Source organism: Accipiter gentilis, chromosome 3 (assembly GCF_929443795.1).
Source record: "Accipiter gentilis chromosome 3, bAccGen1.1, whole genome shotgun sequence".
NCBI classification, from domain to species: domain Eukaryota; kingdom Metazoa; phylum Chordata; class Aves; order Accipitriformes; family Accipitridae; genus Astur; species Astur gentilis.
Window position 1 is genome coordinate 39,458,108 of NC_064882.1, and position 18,461 is coordinate 39,476,568.

Here is an 18,461-nt window from a genome sequence, read left to right on the forward strand (position 1 = left end):
CCTACTTGACATACTCAGAATACACCTAAGCCTGTACTAAAAGAAACACAACCATAAGGCATAGGGTCACGTAATCTTCCTTCCTGCTGATCAGCCCTTGCTGCTGAGATAACCATAAGGAGGTTCAGTTTATGGCTCCTGGTGAAACCTAGATATGAAATGACCCCAAGCCCTGCGGCTGTGGGGACACAGAGAAGGCTGGAGGAAAGTTGTGTTGCTGGTTTGCTTTGGCTTTTTTGGAGGCATTGAGGTGTATATAGGTGGTGGGTGTGCTGGGGAGCTTGCAACAGGGAAAGGGATCGTGAGGTCTGGTCGCTTCTAGCGCATGAGGCACGTACCTGGGAAAACAGGGCATGGGGACAAAGTCCTTGTCCCCACGAATTTTAATTTTTTTTTATCTGAAGCAAGCCACTGTGAAGGGGAAGAAAAGGAGACCAGGGCAGGGATGTGTGGCCTGTTAGTGGAGAGTTAGAGCCCAAATAGCGGTTAACTGAGGTGTTTTAAGACACGCAGCACACTCGTAATACAGCTTCTAAAACTAACACAGCTTTTGTTGCCACCTTCCTTTTATTTCGCTAAGGCAGTTTTAGCGGGAGGGGGGTTGTAGCTTTGGTATAAAATAAAGCTTGTGCACATGCATGAACTTGCAGCTGTTTCCCCCCAGAACCCCCCCAAATCCCACCACATATCACTGTCAGTCCCAGAGGTGTATTATATACCCCTCCTCTGAGTGAGATACTGCTATCGGGTGTCTGCACATCTGGATAAAGCAGACAAGCAATAGGGGCTGGATCCATACGGCAAAGGCATTAACCTTATGCTCCACGTTGCTGGCTGACTGCTCAGCCAGATAACCCTGCACGTCCCAAAGCCTCAACCTGCACCGCTGGGAAGGTGATAGCACCCAGTGCCCTCGCTGGGGGTGCTGCCTGGGTCATCTCCAGAGCCGCTTTGCCGGGGGGTCTTGCTGTTGGCTGGCAGGGCTCTCCCGGCAGCATTTATAACCGCCACCAAAAACTGCTTTTCAGGAGTAAACGTCCCTAGAGGCCATTTCAGCAGCAATCGGCTTGTTCCAACCATATCTAATTGGACCGAAGGCTGGAGCCCCCGTTTCCCCTCCCCAAATCGGAGGCCAGCGCTTCCCTGCCTCACAGAGATGCTCAAGAGTTGGTCAGAAACAGCCTCGTGGAGGTCCAACACACAAACAGTGGGGAACGGCCCATTTGTGCTCGTTTTTACTTAAGGAGATGCGCAGGCATAGAGAAGAGAAAAGGGCTTGCGTGGCTCGGGGGACACCCACGGATGCATCTCCGCCACAAAAGCATCCTCACGAATAACGTTCACTCTATGGCTTCATGCCCTCGGTGGCAGAAAAAAAAAGACACCGCACGGTTTTGTTTTGTCCTCTGCTCCAATGGGACATTTCTCAGGTGGGCTTTTGGTGTCAGCGCTCAACTGGCAAATGGAGGGACGGGGCATCAGGCAGACCCGCGGCTGGTGGCCAGGGCTGGGCACGGGCCCATCGCAGGGCAGCGCCGGCCATGCAATGCCCAGGGATGGCTCCACATATACTATATGCAGCTCCGAGAACATTTATGCTTCTGAATGTGTTGGCATTAGCCAGTGAGCTGGAACAGCGTGGAAATATAATCCAAGGACACGCATGACACAAAGATATCCCTATTTATCAATGAAAACAGGAACGAGTGGTGTTTGCCCGTGCTGGAGCAGGAGCTGGAAAAGACGCAGGCACCGTCTGCACTGCGGTGTCAGTAACTCGACAGCAATACAGTTTAGGAAAAAACTGACATAAGTTTTAGATTTTATTCATTCGTACATTATTTACAGCAGTTGCTTTCATATTACAATTCTCTTTCATCTTTTCAGTTTTCACTTATAAAAAATTAACCAAATAAACCTTATATAACCAAATTTATCACAGCAGGTCTGGTTAATTTTCACAGTTACAGCGGCCATCAGGAACAGAACTTAAGTACCTACAAGTCATTCGTCCAGAGCACCTCGCCTGACCCTGCCCGAGGACACCCTGCTGTCCCTCGAGAGCTGGCCGGCTCCCGGGGCTCTGCCGACGGAAGATGGAGAGACCACGCCGCGTCGGGTTAACGCGTTGTAGGCTGGAGCTCAAATGCCTAAAGCACTCCAAGGGCTAACTCGCACGCACGTTACCATGTCCTGTCACGCTAGAGGAACTGGTTTGTATCGATATGCCTTGACGGTAGGCGAAGAGCTTTCCAACAGAGCTGACTCCTGCTTCCCTCCATAAGAAAATGATATTCATTCATTCTATTTTCTGCTGTTGTTGAGCCCCAGTAGTGCAGTAGCAGAGTACACTGGGGTACGAGGCTGCGGCAATGAGCATTTACCTTCCTCTGTGTGACTCTGACAGCTCTTCCTCGTGGTTGTCTCTCCCACCAGGAACGGTATTTGCAATAATTCACCCTTAAAACTACGGTGAAAAACTTGCGCTGCGTAAGGACTTACAAAGCCAAAGAACGATTCAGGCGGAGGGATCCCACATGGGCAAATTCTCTGCCAAGGTGAAGCCCAGTCCCAGAGACCGATGGCCTTTCCTAGTACTTAATCCTGCTCCCCAGGTGCAATAGCAGCACTGACGCCAGTGTGTTCCTAACGGTATCGTCTTCATTAACTATCTCCCTGTGCTCTCCCCCACGTGCTCATTTGCTTTACAGTGGTAATTATTGCTGTTTTAAAATATGTTCATTTTTCTTTGAGGACTTGTAGCCACTTCCCGTTACAAAGTACAGTACATACTATGCTGAACATAGAAAACACAAGACTAATTTCACATTGGTCTTGTACAACGGTGAAGAGATGCAGAGTAAGAGGCTGTTCGGGGGAATCCGAGTTTCTATTTAGGCATGAGTTTAGCCTGTAAGCCATGAACTAAAAAGCCACTGCCTTAAACACGAGCAGTTCTGGTAAGCAATTTAGCTCCAGTTTGGTTTTTTTTTTTCAACCGACATTGGACATTTTCCAAATGCATACCACACATCTGCTTAACACTACCAAAAAAAATTTTTTTTTCCTTTACCGCATTTGTCTCAAGAAGACTTTTCCTTTAATAAAATAACACAAGCACACAAACTGCTTAAAGCTAACAGCCCAGCACAATCATAAGTACAACTCACAAAGCAAGAGATGCTTTGTTAAACCTAATTATATTTTTTTAAAAAGCAAATATACATACTACAAGTCAAAAGGACTAAGCTTTGGAGGAAAAGAAATTGAAAACGACGTTAGCTATATGTTTATTACGCTTACACAGCAGTAGCTGCTTCTGCATTCAAACGTGTTACTCGTAAATAAATTTACAGTTGCATTACGTATTTGTTATGCTCTTGGTCTTAATAAGTCCATCTTCTACTATTTAGATGTTAAAAACATATTCTCTCCCGCAGCTGACCATCATGTAATACAAAGACAGCACTGAACAGCAATTTTGAACAGTCATTAAACTCCAAATGCTGACTTAAGAGTTTGTTGTTTTAAATGATACTGTGTTTTAACTAAATTCTGTTATTCAAACTATTCTCTTATTTTCAGTGGAAGGTACCCCAAATGACCATTCAGGTAGCAGTTTTGGTGGAAGTTAAGCATAATCTCTGTGCATAGTCTCTATTACTGAGGCATGCAAGAGCACACCATTTTTTTGCTCAAGATTCTGTGTGGATCTATTTTGAGGGAGAAAAAAAGAGAGAAAATTATCCTTTTGCATTTTAAAGCTTATTTAACAGTTTGCATCCCTTCGTTTTCTTTATGCGGTACAGTATATTCCACCGCAAGACTCCAGTTAGTGTGGAATTAAAATGCCTTTATTAAGCTTTAAATAGAGTGCATACCAACAGCATCACACTAGCGCTAATGAAACACAGGCTCCCAGCACATCGAGAATGAGATTGTTAATTCAGAGGTAACCGAAGCTGGTTCCTGCCTTTGTGTGTTTGGCAATTCGGAAATCCCTGCAGTCAGTCTCTATCCATTTGCACCTCAGCCAGCAAATCTGGCAAATTAAAAGGCAGCAGACCTGCATCACGGGTAGATATGGTTCAGTGAGCAACGGGCAGCAGCAAGAATTGTGACAAGGTTTTGTAAAACCACAGTTCCCTTGGGAATTCTGACCACAGGACTTTCTGTCCTCGCAGTTGGCTACAGCAAGAAAGGGGCCTGATCCCACCCCCCCCACCCCCCCCCCCCCCCCTCCCCGGCACCCAGCACTTTCTGCTCCCAGGGCAGGCGTGCGGCACCGGGTCCCCAACAAGCACATCCGAACCCCAACAGCCACCTGCCGACCCTTAGTCCCGCTTCTCCTGCACAGCGACTCTTAAATTCAGACGTCGTGACCTAAAGCATCATCCTCATTTCCCATGAGGACGAACACAGGGGGGAGGTGACTGTCCAGGTCCCAACCCTCGAGACAGATGTCCCCACGGTCATTTACCCCCTGCATTCGCTGAAGGGCCATGCTGAAACGAGTCAAGATGCAGAGCTGGCCCTTGGGATTTTAAGAATTCAGGTGCATCCACCCTGCATATAGCAAAAAAAAAAAAAAAAAAAGCGACTTGTGCCCTGCGAGCTGTGCCGCTGGCTTTGGGGGTGCACCTGCCTCTGCAGCACGGCCAGCGCTGGTCCTGCTTCTGCGCCCCATGCCACCCCCTTCGCACGCTGCCAACCAGCTCAACCCTGCAGTGCTAAGAGCATCCTTACAGTTTCCAAATAACACTGTTAAATTCATCTTGCTTCCAACAAACATCTTTTAAAACAAGCCTGCTTCTCCCTGACAGGGTTGACTACACCACCAGCTACCTCCTTCCACGGTGGCCAGCCTGAAAAGCCCCACAGCCAAGGTACCCCGTGGTCGTGCATCTCTCCTCCCCGAGCGGGCAGTGCCCCGCAGCAGCCCCGAATTCCCCAGCTGCTCCCTGAGCCATACGTGCCACAGAGACGGGAGGGGATGGACCGTGCAGGTGAGAGCCCAGCTCCCAGTGCTCAGTCCTGTGCGTAGGTACAGCCTGCATGCAGCACGCTCGGGGAGAGGTAAAGGCTTGCTCAGAAATACCGTCCCACATACTGCACAGTAACAGCGAGGTAAGGGAAGAGAACAGCTTTTGGCTGATGGCAGTGCCCCAAACTTTACTGCTTCTCCCAGCAGAAATGAATTACAGCTGCCCTTTCTAAGCATCTTGCAGGTGCTGTCTGCTTCACGGAGGGAAAACACAGCATGGATTTACGACAAATACCAGTTCAAGGGTTTCAAGTAAGATTAGAAACCACTTACTTTGTTTGTTGGATTGCTCAGCATTATTGGCCTGGATCCATTCGGGGCCAAGCTTCCTACAGAGCTTATTGCCAAATATTGCATGTGCTTGAGATGCCAGTTTGCTCAGGGTGTGCAGGGCATTCCCACTCACTCCAGAGGGAATGGCCCAAGCTGGGCCAGAGGGCTGGGGCAGCCCCCAGGCTGTGGACCTCAACCACGGCAATAAGTTCCCCCCATCCCCCCCATTTTTTTTAATTATTTTTTTTTAGATTTTTGGACATCACACCTGGTGCCTTCCCCATTGAGCAAGGGCTCTGCCCCAGTCCCCTCTGAGCAGAGCCACTCCAGCAGTGCCCACTACTGCAACAGGGATTAGCAGAAAAAGCCACAACACTAAGGAGAAAGCTGCCAGGTGAGGAAACTGCATCCTCAGTGCCACTGCACGGCATGCAGTGCAAGGCCAGTGGGCTGTGACAACCCACGTGCACAGCAAAGTAAAAGAAGCAGGCACCTGCCACAGCTGGGGGAAGTTCCTTCGCATCTCCAGCGCATCCTCCACCCAAATCTGAAGTGGCCTTACTAGCCATGACATTTGCCAGCTAAAGGTAAAACCCAAGAGATGCTCCAACTCTTCCCCACGCTCCAGCTAGAAGAGTCCTTGGAAGGAAAAACCAACTCCCAACTCGCACTGATGTGAGTCTCTGTTGGAATTAAGACTCGACAACTGGCAATAGGATCTCAAGGACTTTCTGGCAGTAGGTCCAGATCACAAGCTCTTTCGCTCAGGACCAAACCCACAACCATCTTGTGCTGCTCTGCACCCACCCAGCCGCTGAACTGGGATGGGGAGAGTCAGGAGGTGAGGGTCAAGCCCGGAGAAAGGTGGATGGGGAAGGTCCCGATGCAGGGTTATGCTGATCACGGCTATCTGGTGCCAGAGAAGCAGGAAGGTCCCCAAGGGGGGCTGCAAAGCCAGTACCGGGGGGCACAAGCGATGAGCTGTGGGGTCTTTTCCATGCAGTGCTGTTTAAACCAGTGCACCCTGAAAGAGGCAGAGCAGACAAACGGATCCGCTAAAAGCGGTTCACCCTCAACACGTCACCCCGTGAGCTGTACCATGGTCTACCGGCACGCTGGCCCAGACAGCGGCGGGGGGAGCAAGGCGTCCGGACCCTGGGGAGGGCAGCGGGTGAGCCCGGCATGGTCCAGAGCCCAGGGGCCATGCAGAGCAGCGACTTTTTGGCTCCAGAGCTGAGCCTGAGCTATCACATTTAGGGAAACTTCCCGTGAATGCAGATGAAACGACAGTATCACTCCATGCTTTTAAGCCCAACCTTGTCTAATCCTATTCAGAGCCGCTCTGGGTGGGAAAGCAGCAACAACGCCGGAGGTCCCGTACCCCCGTCCCACTGCTGCTACCAGGGATGCGGCTCTGGCAGCCACGTGGGCTTCCCAATAAAAACCAGGGCTGGGATCAGTGCTGTTTCACCCACCAGCCCTCTCCATCTTCCAAGGAAAGCAAAACCCAGCCTACTTGGCAGCCAGCCCTTTCCTTCGGAAACGAGCTGTCCCGGCTGGAGAGCTGGGAGCAACCAGCTGGATTTTTTCCAAAGAGCCCTGTCACAAAGCAACTGGCAGGAGCGTTAAGGGAAGAAATTTTCTCAGCAGCTACCGACCAAGTGGCAACGACTCAACCCTTATCGGTGCATCTCTGGCATCCGGCGTGCCCGGGGAGGAACGCAGACAGCACCCCGAAAGCTGCACCTTTCCAAAGCACCTCTTTCCCAAGCAACTCAACAGGTATTACGATCAGATACTGTAATATCATCAGTTAAGGTTTACACGTTTTAAAAGAAAATACTGGTAACCTGATGGTACTTCTGCGTCTGTGGGATCTGGTGGGATTTATTCCAGGTTTGGCTTTTCTGACAGGATGTGGAGTTTTATTACAAAGGCACAGGTATCAAATAAAACCAGCAACATTCTTTTAATTAAATATCCCAATAAAAAAATTAACGCTCAATTTAGGCTTTACATATTCCTCCCTTATTAAGAGACTAGTTTTTGTTTTTTTCCCCTCTGGAAAGGTTTTAGTGCAGTGATTATATAGCAACAGAAAAATAAACTAAAAAAGGCACAAACTGTTTTGTGGTTTTTTTTTTTTTTTTTCTTTCAACTTTTGCTAACACTTTATATTTGTCTATTTTACTTCGGTTAATAAATCACTGAATGCAGCAAGAAAATATTCTGCCAATTTCTGTACACTATACAAAAACCCCTACCAACAGTACATTATTTCAGCTTCAGGAGAAATGTACAGCATAGAAAGACTTTTAAAAATATAGTGCCCCATACAGAAATTTTGTTAATTAAACTCACGGTCTCTTGCTACAGTGCCCTTCACCGTCCTCATTTCCCCCCTTATTGCTGGGACACACACCGGGACCCTGCCCCTCCGGCTCCTTACGGGCTGGACCAAGCCCGAGCCCAGCACCGAGCGCGCTGCCGGGGTTGTGCCAAACGGCCCCTCCATCCCCGGCACTGGTGCCCAGTCCACGGCCCCAGCGGGGATGGGGCGAGCCCCCCTCCCCGCTGCTCTCATTCAGCATCGCCGGGCACGTCTCAGTGCCGGGAAAGCTTTCGGCTGGAGAGGAAAGGGCACGGCTCGGTACGAGCGAGACCCGGGCAGCATCCAGCACGCGTGGGTCCGTGCCGCTGCCCCCCTCCCCGTCCGCCCCACGGCTCCTCTCCTGTCCGCAAGCCCCACGCCGGCTCCCTTCTGGGGCTCTCCCGCCGATGCTTCCATCGTGTTTGCAAGCGCAAGCGTGGTTAACGCGTGCTCTACCCTTTCATCGGGTTCTTCATGATAGGTGGTGGTTCCCCCCCCCCCCCGCCCCCCCACGCATAATACTTCGTAAAATAGTAACTTTTTTTTTGCCCAGGAACTAAATTAAAGGGGTTTTCCCTCTAAATGTATTAACAGAGCTGAACCCCTCCACCCACCCCAAATTAAGTGCAGCCAGAAATGGTTTTCTGTATACTTCTGATACCACGTTTTAAAAATTAAAACCTACCGCTCTTCTTTTTCCCCCCAGACGTAATTCATGCAAAGTTGCTATTTGTTTAAATAAGTTATAAAAGTTGATATCTCAGGCTAGAAGAAGCTGTAGTCTCGGTTATTCTTTAGTTGGCAGGCACTGTACATACATACCGGGTACAGACACATGCCGAATCTGCTTTGCATTGCTTTTTGCATTGTACAATTCACAAATCTGACATCATTAAAGCAGTTAATTACCTTTGATGGAAGGCTGCAGTGAGGCCATCTACATTTATCAAACAAGCAGCTGGATAAGATAATAAGTACTCTCCCCCCCGCCACCCCGGTGCTCCCCAAAATGCTATTATCTGTCACACGTTGCTTCTCTGAAGTGGTTAGATTCGGTGCGCACATTAATGTGCAAATGTGTTGCCATAGGAACTGCAGCCTCCATTACGCCTCAATGACACCATTCAGCAAAAGCCAAAACTAAAAGTAATAACAACAACAACAAAAAAAAACCCCTTAAAAATAAAAATAAAAACAAACAAACGAAGAACCCCAAAAGGCAGCAAAGAGAAAGTCCAACGCACATGCGGAGTCTGGCCCAGGACTGCAGGTTACGCATGGCTACAGAACAGCGCAGGAGATATTTAGGTTTGATCTTAACTTCACACTATGGTACAATGGGGCTCAGAGTTCAGCCGGTCCGAGTCTGTGCTGGCTTAGGAAGGAGGGGGGGAATGGAGCGGAGTCGTGGTTACCGGATGCACCCAGGGTCTCTCAGACATTTGGCAGAATGAGGCACATCCAAAAAAAGTGCAACACCAGTGCCGTGGTGGCAGTGCGATGTGTTTGAGTGCGTGCACGCGCTTTCCTCTTCATGCATTGTAGCAAGCGGGTTGGGGTGGGGTGGGGGGGGTTTACCCCCCACCGTTTCTTTGAAAACTATTAACCAGTAAATAACGGTAAGACGAATGCATATTCTACTTACTGGTGCATGAAATACTGAAAACTGCATTCAAGTAATATTTCCGCGCTATTATGAATGCATCACTATGTTATCTTACATTTGGAAAAGGAGAAGACTATGTACACCAGAGCAGTGGTACTATTTTGCAGTTAAGTTTCTGTGCTTTACGGAGGTACCTGGGAAGGAGAGGCCGCCGCTCCGCTCCGCTCTGCCCCGCCGGGTCGCAGGACTCCCAGCACCACCACCTACAGCATGCGAGGAAGGAACGCTCCTCGGCCGGACGATCGAGCTGCACGGAGCAAACCAAAAGATGACATGAGGGAACAAAAACTCAACCCAAAATTGGCAAATCAACAGTGACGAGAAATAGGAGGGTAATTTATTATTTTTGAAGGGGGAAGAGGAGGAAAAAAGATAATTTTTTTTTTTTCGTTTGGTTGGTTGGGTTTTTTTATTCTTCCCGCAGCTGCAGGCGGTAGCGGTGGTAGCGGAGCTGGAAAAACATTCTCTCCAGTAAGGAGCGCGTCATCCCCGGCAGGGCGTAATGTTCGACAACACCCACGTGCTTGAACCCCAAGGACTCGTAGAGCTTGTGGGCTGCCATCTTCACGGCCGTGGTTCCCAGCACGACGGAGGAGTAGTTGTTGAGCATGGCAAACTCCAGCACTTTGCGCCCCAGGGCCTTGGCGATCCCTTTCCCACGGTAGTTGGAGTCGACGGACATGCGGCGCAGCTCCACCGTGTTATCTTCCTCGTTGCCCCGTGCTGCCACGATTCCCACCACGTTGCCGTCCAGGACGGCGACCCAGAAGCAGGAGCCTGTGGGAGATAAAGCAGCACATGAGCACATGTAGCCACCGGCCGCCCCGGATGGGCAAGGCAGGCAAAGCACCCGTTGACAGAACACACCAATGGGAGCCGGGCTTGGGGTCAGAAATCACCTCTCTGTCACGTGTGGGGACTAACGGCCTCCATAAATAAGGACCAAACTTTCTTTTCCCTTGACACTGTGAAGGGAATTTGTTCTCCCAAGGAAAGTCCACAGGAAAGTCACTACAAACCAAAACAAGATTCCTAGGGACCTAGCGTTATGAAGTGCATTTGGCTGCCATCACAGACGGGTGACGATCCTCAGCTCATGGTGGCACACGATGGGTAACTTCTGACCCGCATGCAGCCACGCTCTCCTGTCCTACCAGTAACTTCACCGCAGTGAGTCCCGGATCCCACCCAGCACAGCACAACCCATCTTTGGCTGCTTGCTGCATCCCACCTCGGGTCCCCCTTGCTTTGGAGCTGCTGCTCCTCCTCTGCTGGCGTGTGCCAGGCGAGAGCATCTCGCAAGCTGGAAACACGGTGCTCAAGCAACTTGGGCCAAAACCATGTAGAGTTTCAGCGAGCAAAACCGGCCCATCCTTAATTGCCCCCTGGTACCGGTCAGCAGGCACACTGCTCCAGGAACGAGGATGCGGCTTAATGAACAGGCTGTGCTTTTGGGGGTGCAGGGGGGTCAGCACTGCTGCTCTGCCATGGGGCCGAAGGCTCGGTAGGGCAAATGCTGCATTCAAGAGGTCAAAGCAAAAACCATTCTAATCAAAGTCCGGCAGCCTGAAGAGCACCCAGCTGGGCTCAGGGCAAGTGCCCCGAGGTCCCAAGCACTCCAACCACAGTCTCAGTTATGAAGCTCGAATAAAATTGGACCACTCTGGAGAGAGGCACCGATACCATCCCATCCCACTGCTTGTACCGGGCAACAAACATTAAACCTGATGCAGTTAGAAACTGCTGTAACTCTGGAATATTACAGCATTGCTTGGCCCCACCAGCAACAGGACTTAAAAAAAAAAAAAAAAAAAAAAGAACCAAACCAAACAAAAATACCAACCACAACTGAAATTCAAGTAATTAATTACTCAGGTCTTAACTAAAGATCTTTACAGAAAGTCCTGGTGAAGGAAAAGTGTCTTCAACTGAAGTGAAAAGACCCATGTTGTCAGCACAGGGCAACTGTGACCTTATCTTGGATATTGCTTAATTAACACCTAAGAAAGCCACTATTCAATTACGGCAGCTAACGAGGGGCACTGACAGCTCTCTCACCAAGAAGGAAAGCACTGACTTTCAGTGCTCAGGAGGAAGATGGCTTGATCCAGAGGAAGCGGACCCCATCACGGGAGAAACCCCTGACACGTTATGACCTGCCGCAGGCGGTGGCCTTCTTCCCCAGTGCTAAGCAGAAGAAAACCGAACTTGGGCAGCAGCTCCATCTTTAGCATCAACCCTGCCAACCGCCCCAACCCAAACGCACCTCCATAAGGACCGGCGTTAAACAGCCCAGGTGGGTGCTCAGGGGTGCACGGCACTGCTCCCCGGGCAAAATGGGGGAGTGGGGGGGAACTGAAAAAGGCAGCTCAGAGTCCTTCGTTACCGGAGGAGAGCAAATCACGGGGCGGCGGGAGGTGCATCCCTGGCTGCTGCCTGCGAGACAAATGCACCTTGTGACTCAGCGAAGCCGTCAGAAAAAGACGGCCGAGGTCTCCCGTGCTTCCCCTCGGCACAGCCCAGCTGCTGAGGAAAAGCCGGGCAGGGGGGCCTGGGCAGGGAACCGGCCCAGGTCCAACCCAGCACACCGGGCTCGTCCCCACCTTCAGAGCGATGCGCAGCTCCAGCGACGCTCACTTTTGTTCCCACTGCAAGTCATTACGCTGTCGCTATCTAGGTCAACAGCTAATTTTTAAAACACCGGGACCCATCTTGACCCATTTATCATGAGCAGTTAAGATGTCTCTCCTCTGCCTGCTGCACTGACAGTGCAGCTCGTTCCCCTGCATTCACCCGGATCTCAAAACGTAATTTATTCAGACACGACCCCAGACGAAGACCTAGAAGCACTGAATCCCAGGAGCCACCTTCCCTCCGAATACAAATCGCAGGGCTGAGAGCTGGCTGCTCTCCGCTCCTCAACGCTGTTTTTAAACCGCTCAACACATGGTGGCTCTGCTCAACGCACCCCCCCCCAGCCCATCCATCATGCCTCCGGCCACATGGCAAGCACACCACGTAAACGGGGCCGCAGTAATCCTCACCCCTACACGCACAGCCACCAATTTCAGCTCCTGCGGCGGCGTCCAAAAAGGGGGTTCATGAGTCCCTCCATGTTTGGGGGAGCAGAGGTGGGATGCTCCCCTGGGGGTACACGGTGCCATCCCCAGCACCCACCCGGTCCCGAGGCAGCCCCAAAAAGTGCCGCAAAGCAGCCATCAGCCCGTGCCCGCCGAGCCACGGCCGGTGGCACAGCCACCGCATCCCTCTCATCCAGCCCTACGCGCAGCAACTCCTCCTGGAGCTGCTGCTTCGGCAAGTCTGTCTCATTTTCCTCAAACCAGAGCTACCAGCCTAGGTTCCTCTCAGCCCACGGTTATGCGATTGCTTCCCGCTTTTATTCCTGATTTTCCCTTCTCAGCAAGCACCTCTCCTCTGTGCCCACCAAGCCCAAGAGGCTGCTAAAGCTCACTCAGCAACACTTCCTACATTTGTGAAACAGCACGTTTCTAGTATTTTTGGGTCTTCTGCCTATTTAAAACCCAACTCTGCCTGCCACGGCAGGAGCCCACAAGGCCCTTCACACCCCCAGCCCCCTCTGACTGCCCTCCAGGATGGATGCCGTACCCTCGCACCCATCCATCCCGGTGGGACTGCCACGGCTGCAAGCAGCATGATGGCAAATCTGCACTCCTTGTTACGTTTTTACTTACAACTTTAAAGCTTAATTATAATGATTTTGAGTTCAACGTGAAAAGAAATAGTATCTGGCACATCTCCCAGTGTGTGTTGTGCACGCAACGCTTATAATTAGCAGCAGACAGGACACATCTGCTCAAACAATGCAAGTTGTATTCGGCTCTTGTTTACACCAGTGCCATCACTCCCCAACACTGTTACCCTGCTGCCCACCTTGCGTCTGCTCTGAAGATCACTAGTGGCTAGATCCTTCAGCCTGCTAAAGACACCTCAAATTTCCAAAGGTGGCTACAAGCCCAGGAGCAGCTTTCAACTGTGGCGTTGTCAAATCCCTCCTCCAGGAAGCTGCATCCCATTCAGATGGGGATTTGCTAGCAAAAGCTGTTTTGGGGTCCCACCATGTACTGCTGACCCTGGGCTGGGACCTCCTCTCCTCTGGGCAAACCCTCCAGTTTCAGAGCAGGAAACCTGAAGATCTGCAGTTTGCTTTTTACCTAAACTTAACACGTTTTCAGCAATCCTACCCAGCTGCCGTTCCTCACCATATCCACTTTTTCAGCAGCACTTACTCTGGAGCAAGGTGAAAGCACCCTGGGAAAACCACCCCACAATGCCACCCCCCAGTGCTGGGGGGGGTCTCTTCCCCATCTTTTCTGGACCGAGGGGATTGACTCGGAGCCTATCTTGGGTTTGCACTTTTTCATACCTAGGATGAAATAAAATTAACTTCACCTCACCTGTCGGTAAAGAGCAACAGCCTTGTTTGCAGTGCTATTAATAGCAGGAGCTGATGTTTTACTCTCTCACACAGCTATCTGAAAATAATCACTGCTGCAAAAATAAACACAAACCCTGATGGCTACAACTCTCCCTGCCCTTCAGATACTCATCTTGTGGCAGCATCTGCATCTCTGCCTTTGCTGTCATCTGCCTCCATCATCTGGGGTCCCACTGATGTCAACTCATCACTACGGTCATCCAAAGCCCTTCCAGCTCACTCCAAGGTCTGTTCTTCCTGCATGTCTTGCATTTAACTACAGCTGCCCCATGAACATCCCTCCGGAGTACCAGAGGTACCTACTGGATGCATTAGCTGTTTCCACCCAAACACCAAACCTCTTTGCAGGACTGTCCCTTGCCTCCTGATCCCACCTGGCCCCTCCAGGCTACCAAAATGCGAAGGTGAGGAGAAGCAGCCATGGAAAGCCCACCACCACCTTGCTTAGCTCTCTCCACTCCCCCAGCCTGCTGCCTCACCACACAGAGTCTCCACTTCGGGAACTCACAGGCGAAAGCTGTAATAAGGGAAGAAATTTTTTACGATGAGAGCGGTGAGACACTGGCACAGGTTGCCCAGAGAAGTTGTGGATGCCCCAGCCCTGGCAGTGTTCAAGGCCAGGCTGGATGGGGCTTTGAGCAACCTGGTGTAGTGGAAGGTGGAACTAGATGATCTTTAAAGGTCTCTTCCAACCCAAACCATTCTATGAAAAAAAAAACCAAACCAAACCCAAAACTTGGCATGCATGCATCTATGAAAAAGGCACAAAATGGCTGTGATGTGCATAACAAGGAAGATGATTTTGGGTTGTTCATGCTTCACAGCAAGGTCAGCCGTGGTTCCTCACCTGATGGCACTTAGCACCTGAAAGCACACACGATGGCAGTGCCTTTCTGCTCTAAATTTAAGGATGATTCCTAGCTACTGAGGACCAAAAGAGAGCGTTCTTCTAATCCGCCCACCCCTCTCCTGCAGCGCAGGCTGCCCTCAGGCTCCACACACCGCTGCCGGCCCCAAGCCCTGAGGACTTCCCCAGAGCGGTGGCACCACGCTGGCTGCTTATCCTCCACCTAAAGCACCCACCGCTCCTGCTCAAGGAGGGCATGCCCTGCGATCCCCCAGCTGTGCTTGCAAACCTCCTCCCCGCTCTCCTCCACCATCATGAGCTGCACAGCTCTCCCCCACACAGCCGACGAGGATGGTGGGTGAAAATAAATTCGTTTATTTTTGCCGCAAATTCTTCTACACCCTTTGGTGAATAAAAGGCCGGTGGGTGGATGGGTGGAAAGACTGGAGCCAAAAGCAATAGCAGAGAGTACTGCTAGAAGAGAGGGGGAAAATGAGACATCAGCCTTCCCCACCACCATGAGTCCTACGCGATTGACTATAGCAGGTTCCCACAGCTAAGTCCCTCAACGTTCAAGGACCGCTACCCTGAAAACCAGAATTTAACAGCAGTGTGTTGCTCTCAAAAAGCAAAGCTCTGTCTGCCAGGTACTTTTAAAATCCATTGTTTTCTAGTAAAATCTAGTATTTCCACAGGAGCAAGCAAAGCTCTGTCGCCCCAAAACATCCTGAACTCACACTTGGGTCCTCCCCGGTGCCAGCACCCTGGCACAGAGGGGTGAGGGGCCGAGCCAGGTAGAACCTATTCCTGCTTTGCACAGGGCTGGAGAGAGGAGAGAGCAGCTCCTGCGGCCACCACCGGCTGCTGGTGCTCATTTTGCATCGGTGGGGTTGCACACCTGCAGGAAGAAGTTTTCCTTGGAGGGTCAGCTTAGGGCAAGTATAGAAACCTTGCCCAGAGGCAGGCCAGTCTTTTCCCTCTTTCTTCAAGGGTGGCACTGCTATCCCTGCAGCCAAGCTCTTATTAACTCTTTGAGGGTTATTCGGGGAACATAATTTCCAGACAGACATGCAACTTCTCAAGGCAATGTCCCTTCAAGCACAGACTGTGATTTTCAGTTCATGTCACAGTGATGCAAATGTAAGCAGTTCTCCTCCCGGCTCACAGCTGTCCTGGGTGACATCCTCAGAGCATCATCCAGATGAGGGGACCAGCAAAGCCACTCAGCAGCTCCCACCACCACTGCTGGGAACCCGCCAGGCAAACGCCAGCTCCTCTGCAAGCTTACAGCAGAGCCAGGAAAGCATCTGAGGACTGGCCACCGTGAGAAAAGGAAGCTGATATTAAGAGAAACTCTGGCCAGACCACCCAAAATGAAAAATTAGGAACCTCCATCCCTGACAGAGGCGTGATGTGCAGGTGTGAGCTCTGGGAGGGGACGGGGGCTGCCCACAGGCTCGGTGCGCGTCTTCAGGGCTTTGCTGGGAGAATCAGCATCCTGCACAGGGCAAACAACCCTCTCTATCCTAGGTTTTCCCCCAGGCTGCTACAAAGGGGCAAAAGGGGGAAAAAAAGCCACCGCCACAAACCAACCCCCAAAAACCCAAAAATCATCCCTGCGCTTCCCATAGGGCAGGACTTGCAATTGCCTGTGTCCCTTGCCTTTAACATACCTACATAAAAGCTTGCCAAAAGTGACAGGCTTACTGATCCTAGAGATCTGAATGCCCCCAAAGTACTCCCTGCTGATGTACTGCGGCACAGCCCGGTGCAACACCAATGCACAGAAATACCGGGACAGAGGAAACGCAACACAGTGTTACATCACGAAGCTTTAAATATTTGCCCTTGTAGTCGCTTGTTCATCCTCCTGTGCCATCTTCTGGTGCGATTTTGGCCAGAGCAGCAGCCCTTTCTGCCAAGCAGGGGTGGTCTGAGCAAGGCATTACAGAGGGAACCAGGGGGTGTCTTGCACTGGACACAGTGCTGTGCAGTTATTACTTATTTATAGATAACCAGTTAAAAAGCCCCAAAGTTCAGTGTCTCGCCTCTCCTCCTGCCAGCACTATTTATACACATCGCTTTAAGCAAGACAGGCCATGCGCAGCAGCAAGCAGACAGAGTCCCCAGCCCAAAGCTGGCTGTGCCATGGCCGTGTATTGCTGATGCCATTTAAATCCCTGCCCTTTTACCCTGTCTGGGTTTTGAAGAGGGACCAAAGGAGCTCAGCACTTGAGGCAACTCTCCCTCCTCCTTCTCTTCCGTCCTCGGTGAAATGCAGGGCAGACCAGCCAATTTACATCAACGTCAAGGGAGAAACGATGCTCTTCTGGGGAGAGTGCGGCTGCTGTAATGTGAATGCTGCTGGCGGGAGGAGTTTGGGGCACAGACATGACACATCGGCTGCCGCCTGGCCACAGACACGGGCGGCTTGGGCACAGGGACTAACCAAGGACAGGCAACAGCTGTACCTGCTTCTGACTGCAACTGCTCAGCTAGCCAGGATGGGGAGGGATTTATTTCCGTGTTTATGAGGCACATTATTATCCTATTATCTCTTCTTACCTCCATCCTTCCCATGTCTTGAGTTTCTCTCCCTTCCACCTTTCTAGTTCCCCTTGGCTTCAAGCAGGGCTGCATAACAGCTCCCACAACTTCTGCTAATAACTCTACACTTGACTTCAGTTAAAAGGTATTCCTGGAGGGCTCCTACAAAATAATGGCATTTCAGAGTAGTTTATGGCCACGGAAACCGGGTGTGATGTGAGAGACCCCAGCTCTGACGCTCCTGACACCCACGAGCATTCCTCTACACCAGACAAGGCCCAGGCATGAGGGAACAGAAAAATGTCAGGGACTCACAAGAATTATTCATGCATGAAATTAGAAATGCTGTGGGACCCCTTCCTTCCCATAAATAACTCCACATAACCTACCGCCGCAGGATTCATTGCCCCATTGTAAATAATTGCCTGCTGGAAAAGCACAGGGCAGCACATCTATATGCAGGGGGTGGGTGACACCCCTTGATTCATGGGGCATCTGGGCAGCAGGCAATGACATCACCTGCACGACATGAAAAGAGGTGGATGATTCGGTCCCAAACAACAGCTCAGCTACTTCTCCATCTACCTTCTTTTCCACCCTTGCTACGTTTCACTTTTGTTGTTGTTACCAAGGGCTAAAGCTACTTCCAACCATCTCTAAGCTCAGGCAAAGCCTCCGGAGCAGCAATCAGCAGGGGATCGGTGGGATGACAGTGACATCCAGCATTCAATCTGCAACATGGCCACAGCTCGGTTCCATACACATTCGCTACCAGAAACATCATAATCACAACCCACAACAGCAATGGGTCTCAAACCACCCCAGGAGACAGGAATTCAGAGGTGGCCTCTGCAGCTGATAAGCCAGAGCATAAAACGAAACACGGGGGGCAATGGGGTTTTGGACCGCAGGCAGCAGCTGGCCTGAACATCTGTGCAAACCTGAAAGCATATTTGGATTCAGACTGGTATATGCCATAATGTGCCACCGCTGATAAACCTGGAGCAGCAGCACACGCTGCACAGGTGACGGTCCCACCAGGAGGTTTTGCTGCAGTCCAGCTTTACCTTCACCTGGGGATGGAAAGCGTGATGGGGTTGCAATTTAGAGTAACAGTATGAGAACTGACTTTTATCAATGCCTGCACCATGCTTCCTGATGGGAGCTGGTCCATCCTCAAAAGTACCCAGCTACTTTATCATAGGTATTCCATTTGGGGCTGTCAAAGCCGCTGGA

The 18,461-nt window shown here is 50.9% G+C and overlaps 1 protein-coding gene across 1 annotated transcript in view; it reads right to left on the reverse strand.

Annotated features, from left to right (window-relative positions):
• Positions 1-8,219: 8,219 nt before the first annotated feature.
• Positions 8,220-18,461, reverse strand: part of NAT8L (N-acetyltransferase 8 like) — a 29,934-nt gene continuing 19,692 nt past the window's right edge. Inside the window, exon 3 of the mRNA XM_049834981.1 lies at positions 8,220-10,131. Within this exon, the coding sequence (XP_049690938.1) occupies positions 9,764-10,131 (368 nt within the window). The 3' untranslated portion in view covers positions 8,220-9,763. The remainder of the gene's footprint in view (positions 10,132-18,461) is intronic.